Raw genomic sequence first — 8,367 nt, 5'->3', positions numbered from 1 at the left:
CACACACACACACACACACACACACAAATCCCTTACACCTGGCGGTGGGCAGCCATATCCAAGGGAGAATCACATGGTGTTTGGTCATGAATAAGGCAGATGTCCTGGAGAAGGCTATCAGCAGAGGGTCAGATTGTATTGGGAGGTCAAATTGCAAATTCGTTATTTCTTATTGATTGGCCAATACCTCAATTAATGAATCCCTCGTTCATTGGAGAATTGTTACTGATGAGAAATTGAGTTGAGACAGTTGGAAAGAAACCCCATTTTTCATAAATTAATTGTTTTAAAAGACAGTTTATCATCTATCCAAATGCCCAGGGACTTATAAGGTGGGACTTGTTTAATTTGGGCCCCTTTCAGGGTTCAAATATACAGATTAGTGTAATCAATACTACGGGATTTAAAACACATTTATTTAGTTGTGTCTTCATTCAGCACCAGCTTATGATCAATACGCGATATTTGAATGGAATCAAAACCAAAAGAACTGCTGAACACAGGAGTAGACAACACAGGAGCATCAGCATAAAGATGCAATTTACAATTGTTCAAGGACAAACCAACATTATTTATGTAAACACCTTTATTAACATTGAGAGAACTGGATTGAACTGCATCTAGTAGACACATCTAATACATTGAGTCCTATCCTGCAGGTCATTGTGTAATAGGAGGACATGATCAACCGTATTAAACGCCTTCGAGATCAATACAGAGGACTGAACAATGCTGTTTCTTATCCATAGAGATCACTCTACTCACTATCATTTATAACTCGGGAAGCAGCAGAACTGGCGCTATGTCCAGGACTAAAACCTGACTGGTGCACATTTAAAACTCAATTTATTGATAAAAAGGAGTACATCTGAGAATTGATCAGGGACTCCATTATTTTTGCTCAGCAAGAAAGACTTGAGATAAAGCGGTAATTATTCAAGTCACTGGGCTCATCCCTTATGAAGATGGGAGTACCCTGGCCGCCTTCCACACGTTGGGAATGGTGCCAGAGAGGATTGTCATGTTAAAAATATGAGCCAGAGGTTCAGCTATTAAAAGGGCAGAGAGCTGCAGGAGGTATGGATCAAGCACGTCAACCCCTGTAGACTTTGTAACATCCATCTTACACAAAACATCAAACACTTCCCTGGTGGAAACAGCATATGGAGGATTTAGGGTCATTGTTAGTGGGGCTATCAGTCTCTTTCATATCTGTAGCTTGGTGCATTCCAAGGTACGCTTTTGTGCAGGAATACCTTCAAGGACAAATGATAATCAGGAGATACTAGCATTTGCTTAAAATGGCATGGTAATTACATGAAAGAAAACTGTAAAACCCTATCAATGAAATACAGATACAGTCCTATTGTGATAGCTCCCATCCAAATAACATAATAGGACTATCTTTATTTTCAGCGCCACTGCACTGTTGAAAGATAGCTCGTAATGAGCATTTCATTCTACCATTTACAGCTGTATCCTGTGATATGATGAATAAATATTGATTTGATTTGATGAATAACCCATGATGGACATAAACTACGATTGAAAACCCAATAAAATAATCCAATATATTTGAAACACAATGCCTGAGCTCGACAACATTTCCCACAGGGAAGCCTTCATTGATCAAACTGTCACAGCACAAGTGCGGCAGCCCTATCAATATTCCGCTCAACCCACGGCTATTGTTCAGACAACGGTCTGGGGCGAGAGGAGGAGAAAGAGAGAGAGGGGCCGCTCATGTATATCTATCACCCATTTAAACTGACCTCTTTATAGGGGTCGTGTGCAAGTCATGCGCGTAGTTGAGGCAGACGGGACGCTTATCGACCGAGAACAGCGGAGATAACCGTTAGGCCATTTACATACAATTTCTACCTTGTTGCTGGAGGCATTGTCTAAGATAATTATTGAAAGGCCCATCATTGCCATATTGCTTAGCATGAAATAGGCCTACACGGTTCTTATTTTGGCTTCTAAGAATAGCCTTTGGGGAGTTGTTGGAAGGCCATGTTCAGGTTATCATCACATTAGGCTTCAATCTCTTGGCTATAACCGTTCATTGCCAGGACAAGATAACGAATATCCCTTAGCATGAAATAGGCCTACACGGTTCTTATTTTGGCCTCTAAGAATAGCCTTTGGGTAGTTGTTGTAAGGTCATATTCAGGTTATCATCACCGTAGGCTCCAATCTCTTGGCTATAACCGTTGAGAGAAGAAAAGGCTTTTGGAAGTAACTATATGTTTCCATATGTTAGACCCAGGCTACTTGATTAAACAATGCTGAACTAGGGTTAGGAAGACCACCCAAGACCGAGAGTAGATAACACTTAGAGCATCATCCACAGAGCCACATAGCCCTTGAAGTCTGTCTACGCACAACTAATCTTATTTCACCTATCGCTGTCAAAGCAGGCGGCCAGGGTTAACGTTTTTAAGCATTGCCAAATTGTTATTATAGTGTTTGAGGATATTATGAACTGGACAAACTAATTTTGGATATTCATTTTGACAGATGAAACACGCTGAACTGCTAAAAACAATGGAATGGTATAGGCCACACGCATTCATGTGTGTGAACATACATATATGATGGGCACGGCCATACCGCTATTTAAACAAGAGATCGTTTATCACTTTAACTCGATCTGGGAAGACAAACGGGTGAACAGGGTCAATGAACAGCACAGGCACCGAATTCACCAAGTTTGCCTTAAATGGGCTTAGAGCACTGAATTGTTCGTTTCTGCCTACACCGTTACTCGGATTCTGCAGTTGAGTAAAGCTGTATAACTTTTCGTGTGGCGTCATTCCAGGAGCATTAAACCAACAGACATCACATTCTCGCATGCTATAATGTCATTAATTCATCCAAAAGGCTACACAAGCCATGCAAGCCACTTTTAGTCGAATCAAAGCCAGACCTAAACTTCACAACAGTCTATAGGCTAATTGCAATAAATAGCTACAAAAAAAACCCTATTACTATTTACCGGCTGTCGCCTATAGCTGAAGTCGTTTGTCTCGGGGGTGGAGCGGACCGGTTGGAGGTCCCCCCATGCCGGGCGGCCAGGGACAGTGTCCCCGATGGAGAGAGCGCTCAGAACAAGGCATTCTTGCCTCTGTTTCAGCAGCTCCAACTCACACAGCCCGGCTAAACTCGCCTCCAGCCGCTCTTTATTCCGACTGCGCTCCGCGGTCACAGGGAAAGAAAACGCACGGTACATCTTCCTTGGATCTTCGCTTCTGCTTCCAAATGGAATCGTTTATCGCCTATTCTTTCCGATCAAGTATCGAATTTAACCTAAATGACGTGCATAGTACATCCACTTTTTTTTAATTCTATTCTTTGGTGATGTTATCCATGTTTGTCTCCGAGTACCGCGGACAGCCTATACAGCTGCGCAACATTGTGGCCACAAAAGCCGTTCCTCGTCTGAGACGCCGTTAGGTTCTAACTCCGCAGCTGTCAACTGCACATTTGCATGCCCAGCCCTTTCGAGGATCTATTGGATAACCATAGCTCAGGTCAGTTAATATTCATGAGGTATTCAGCCTATTTCAAGATGTGATTGGATATTGTTGATCTCTCCCGTGTAGGCTATTCCAATTCACGTCACCACACCACGATGGCCGTTTAAATGAGTGAATAAGTGATAATACGGAGAAGTTGGAATAAAAGGAGATCGACAAGTTGGTCGAGTCGTGCCTGTTACGAATGAGAAATTCAACTTTACGTGAGACCTGAATTGTAGTTCGAGGAGACTCAGGAGGGTCTTTCAGACGACAGCAGGGGAAAAGAACCGGTTCTATATGTGTATTTGAAGTTAAGTTATTCATAGTTGAAACAGAACAAAAGAAGTAAAGTATTGTTGGAGTTCGACAGAACAAAAGTATTGTAGACCTGATGCCTGTAGATGGGGGCTAAATAAGTGGGTAACGCCACCTGGTGGCTTTGTGGATATGACAGTGTCCAGATCTTAAAAGAGCCACAATTCAAAGAACATTCAGCAAGCCTACCGAGACAGACAGTGTGTATACATGTAAGCAGATTGTGTCTAGAGGCTTTACCTCAAGTCCTAGGCAGCATGTAGATACAGTCGCGAATCCAACTGCTTTTTAGAAGTTTTCAAGAGAGAGAGAGATACATGACTGCCCATACTTTTGTGTCATAACCTACAGTGATACCACAGTAATCAAAATAACAGGGAAGATTTAATTGACATTGGATAAATTGAATGGATGACAACATTTGGCATGAGCATGAGCATTTGAGCATTTGGCACAATTGTAAGCTATTGTAGCCTACAACAAAATGGATGAGCAATATAGAAATGATCTCCGTTCTTCAGTCCCAATGCTATACAGACACACAGCCTGCAGGGGGTGAGTCAGAGATGAGTCAGCAACAAAACACATCTTTTCAATTATTTTATTTGTTCCCTCCATCTCTACTCCACAAATGGTAAAGTCTTTAGATCTTCTTTTGTTTTAAAATGTTTCCAAAGCCACGCCCAGCATGGATTGGTTTTTCTAGTCTGTGTACACTGGAACTATACACAACATATACATACAGTATATTTTCTGTATAAATATTTCATGAGCCATATATGGAAATCAAAACAGTAAAAAAAAAAAAAATACATATCAGGGATTGTATGCACACACAGAGGATATAGGCTTACAATGCCACAACACCAAGTGTTTTTGAGATAGAAAGATCATGAGTGAGTGTGTGTTTGTTTGTGTGTGTGTGTGTGTGTGTGTGTGTGTGTGTGTGTGTGTGTGTGTGTAAAGTAATGAAGTCCAGGGTTCTTGCGATTGCCATGGAAACTTAAATAAAGTAATTGTATTTACTAAAATGTATTAATTTACTCAACGCATGTCATAGTCAATATCATGATTGCTTGCTTCAGAGATTTCTTCCATTTGGCGAACATAATGTCAATTTGTACCCTCTAAAAAAATTACCTTTAGGGTGCAAAATGATTTATTTGTTTTTGCAAACACTCAAAACATGCTTATGTTTTTGACCATTCAGTTTTATGAAAACGATTTAACTATTTCAAGTAATTCTCCAGATTTTCAATTAGCCTACATTAGCTTACTCTTTGATCTTAGTCAATTTATCTTGGTCATTTGGGACAGTCCTACTATATGAAGCCTCCATGCATAGAGTACATTTGTGATTGCATATCAAACCAAATGAGATTGAACATTTAGCTATGGTTGTTAACTTGGGGGATGCATGCACACTCTCTGGAAGATTAACACTATCAATATTGATTGCATACAGGCACTACTATGAGTTCACTACGTGCACTTCCACCGTAGGCTCTTCAACCCCAGGGAGAACTCTGCTCTCAATGGTCTTTATTAACATGAGGTTTCATAACTTGAAATAAACTGAGCCAAATTCAGCACCAATCACTTAGTCATTCACACCCTCTCTCTGACCTTATCATAGAGCAAATGAGTCTGGGAAACGTATTCAGCAATTTTATCAATTATCAATTACTCACATTCACAAGGTTGAAATGCTATCCATTGTGTCCATCCCTTTCCCTTTCTTTAAGAAGGATCTTTACTCTTCTTGGAATGTGGGTGACTTGCTGTGCCAAGGGACATGTGCTGATTCCTCGTGCTTAGTAACTCTGGAGAGGTCTGACATCATTGTTTTGGCTTAAACGTTATTTCTGGAAACTGTTTATGACTTAATCCCAAACCCAGAAACACATCTTAATGGCCAGTGAACCGTTTTAAGTATTTTAGTTTCCAAAGTCATCACAAGAAACCTTATGGTCAAGTCAGTCAAAAACTGGGGGAAAGCCAAGTAGAGTAGGGGGTACTGAAAGATAATTTGGCCACAGTGGATAACATTCTAGGACACTAAAATAGACAGACATAAAATAAAGTCGGAAGAGTTGACGGTGCCAACCCCACACTCAGACAAGCCAGAAGTTAAGCACGCTGACAGACATCTTTGGGAAGACAAGGGGAGTTGGTGAACACTGACGTTTCCCTAACGTTTCTTTTACACTGTACATAAATAAATCAATAAATATCTGCCTCTGAATACTGTACACTTTACATGATTCTTCTTTTTTTTTTTTTTTTTACTCCAGCTTCAAGCATTTTCAATGAAGAAGTTCACAGTCTAATCATCATATACATCAGTAATTGTCATTCTTAGGGTTCAGCTGCAGTATCCCTTTATAAAAAATGTTCCACTCCGCAAACTCCTCCAATACACTGAACTCTCTCTGGTCAAAAGCTGAACTCTGTAGAAAGTTCCACACGGTGTAATATAACATCCCCTCAAATCATAACACTGACCATCAAGCTCTCAGGAAGACAGCATTTTGACTCAAAACAAATACTGCTAAAAACCTCAGATGATCTTTAAAGAGCAGGGAGGACATTCATGCTCTATTATTATCTGTAATTCAATTGGGGCCTATACAAAGGCCTACAGTACACCCAGAGTACATTGTAATCTAACCAACACAGGACAGCCACACATGAATTGATACAACACAAACGTGGCGAAATAGGGACGACAAGAAATACTGTCCGAATGAAATAAAGATAGAAATTATTATGTATTATAACATAATACATTGACACGAAAAAAAAACTTGGCAACAATGAATAGATTATCCGTAACCTGAAGCAAGTCATCCAGACAACGTTGGAGCACAGATATTGAAATGTTTGGATAAAACCTAAGAACAATGCTGAGAGAACATTTGGGGTTGGCAAGGGCCAAAAATTCCTCTTTTTCTTGAGGACAGCAACCAACATCCATATCTGCTAATGCTAACATGTTAGCAAACCATACTGTAGGCCTAAATCCAATACATTCTCACCATTGGTAACAGCCAGCTAGCTCCTCTGTCAATAACTCCTCTGTCAATAACTCGATCGTAAATCGATGGGTAGAGCTACTCTACACACAGTGGAGAACATGCCTTAAAAAACCTGAACACACAATACCAACATAGAAACTCAACGCCATGGCACAAGCTCTCAGGGAAACCAGCCCTGATTCGCCATGGAAGCCTGGTAAAAAGTAGCCCTGGCTGCAATCGACCTCTACAAAAAAAATGACATACATCATTATATTCTCATGATAATATAATATCCATACAAATATACATATACATATACATATATATACATATACATATATATATATATATATATATATATATATATATATATAAAATCTATGTCTATAATATACTTTGATTCCTTGTAATTTTATGGAAATGACCGGTTGTGTTTGAAATACTGCAAGCTGATTGTGGTTCAGTAACGGTCGTAACCTGGTCCCAGATTCCAAGGGTCAGTAAAAAAGGGATACTGCAGCTCTTAAACTCAACCAAAGAGCTCCTGAAAAGGCTATTAGCCCCAAAAAAACCTCCTGACCGTCTTTTTTTGTGTGTTTTTTTGTTGTTGCTCTTCGGAGACAGAGTACGCAGAGGTTTAAATACACATCTCCACTGAAGATATTTCATACGGAGACAAACATTGCATGCTTTTTTTTCATCACTTCTATCTTTGCTTTTTTTTGTCCGTGCGTGGCGAAAGAAAAAGCTTTACAGTACAACGTTCTCGGAAAATGAGTTGAGCAGAATGGGGCGGGGGGGGTGGGGTGGGGGGGTTGAGAAAAAGGAGTTCGGGCCAAGGTGAGTCACGATACCGCCGCTCTTTTCCCCCCATGATACAGCGGTGCAGGCGGCACTCAAAGTCCCCCCCCCCCCGTTGCGGCCCCTCCCGCCCTGCACCCAGTCCATCTTGCGTGGAGCATCTTTCCTTCCGGTTCCCAGCCTCCTGAATGGTTGGTTAAATATTGCACATAATGTCCTGGTGGTCTTGGGGATTGTCTGTCAGTGATATCGACTTCCCTTCTCCTCTGATTCAGAGTTATATAAGCCTACGCCCTTCTGGAGGTTCAGTAACGAGTCCTTCATCTGTGGAAGACACAAGGAAACCTTATGAACATGGGAGACACTAGTCACATTTGAGCAAAAATCTACGATCAACACCACCTGATCAACCAGCCATGACCTTTTCCTAATCATGATGAGACCTGACTGGGAGAATCCAGGCCCTGGCTATAACACAGTTCTAGGATTGAATGATACTGCTAATACATATACTGCTACACTGCACTACTTATACTTATACTGCACTACTTATACTGCTCATATACTGCACTACCTGTATATACGTCTGGTTAGACGCTAACTGCATTTCGTTGTCTCTGTACTTGTACTCTGCACAATGACAATAAAGTTGAATCTAATCTAATCTAATCTAATCTAAAAGTTGATGATTGATGATCCCGTAGATCCGA

At 40.7% G+C, this 8,367-nt stretch overlaps 2 protein-coding genes across 2 annotated transcripts in view; both read right to left on the bottom strand.

The window, feature by feature from the left end:
* Nucleotides 1–3,261, bottom strand: part of LOC310801292 (dapper homolog 3-like) — a 20,053-nt gene extending 16,792 nt beyond the window's left edge. Inside the window, exon 1 of the mRNA XM_083665287.1 lies at nucleotides 2,999–3,261. Coding sequence (XP_083521413.1) covers nucleotides 2,999–3,232 — 234 coding nt within the window. The 5' untranslated portion in view covers nucleotides 3,233–3,261. The remainder of the gene's footprint in view (nucleotides 1–2,998) is intronic.
* Nucleotides 3,262–4,423: 1,162 nt separating this feature from the next.
* Nucleotides 4,424–8,367, bottom strand: part of gramd1ba (GRAM domain containing 1Ba) — a gene marked incomplete at its 5' end in the record, with an annotated part of 60,745 nt that continues 56,801 nt past the window's right edge. Inside the window, one exon of the mRNA XM_083665423.1 lies at nucleotides 4,424–7,981. Coding sequence (XP_083521549.1) covers nucleotides 7,898–7,981 — 84 coding nt within the window. The 3' untranslated portion in view covers nucleotides 4,424–7,897. The remainder of the gene's footprint in view (nucleotides 7,982–8,367) is intronic.

This window comes from Argentina silus (assembly GCF_951799395.1).
Source record: "Argentina silus genome assembly, chromosome: 2".
In the NCBI taxonomy this organism is placed as follows: Eukaryota; Metazoa; Chordata; class Actinopteri; order Argentiniformes; family Argentinidae; genus Argentina; species Argentina silus.
This window is presented reverse-complemented; position numbering and strand designations above follow the sequence as displayed.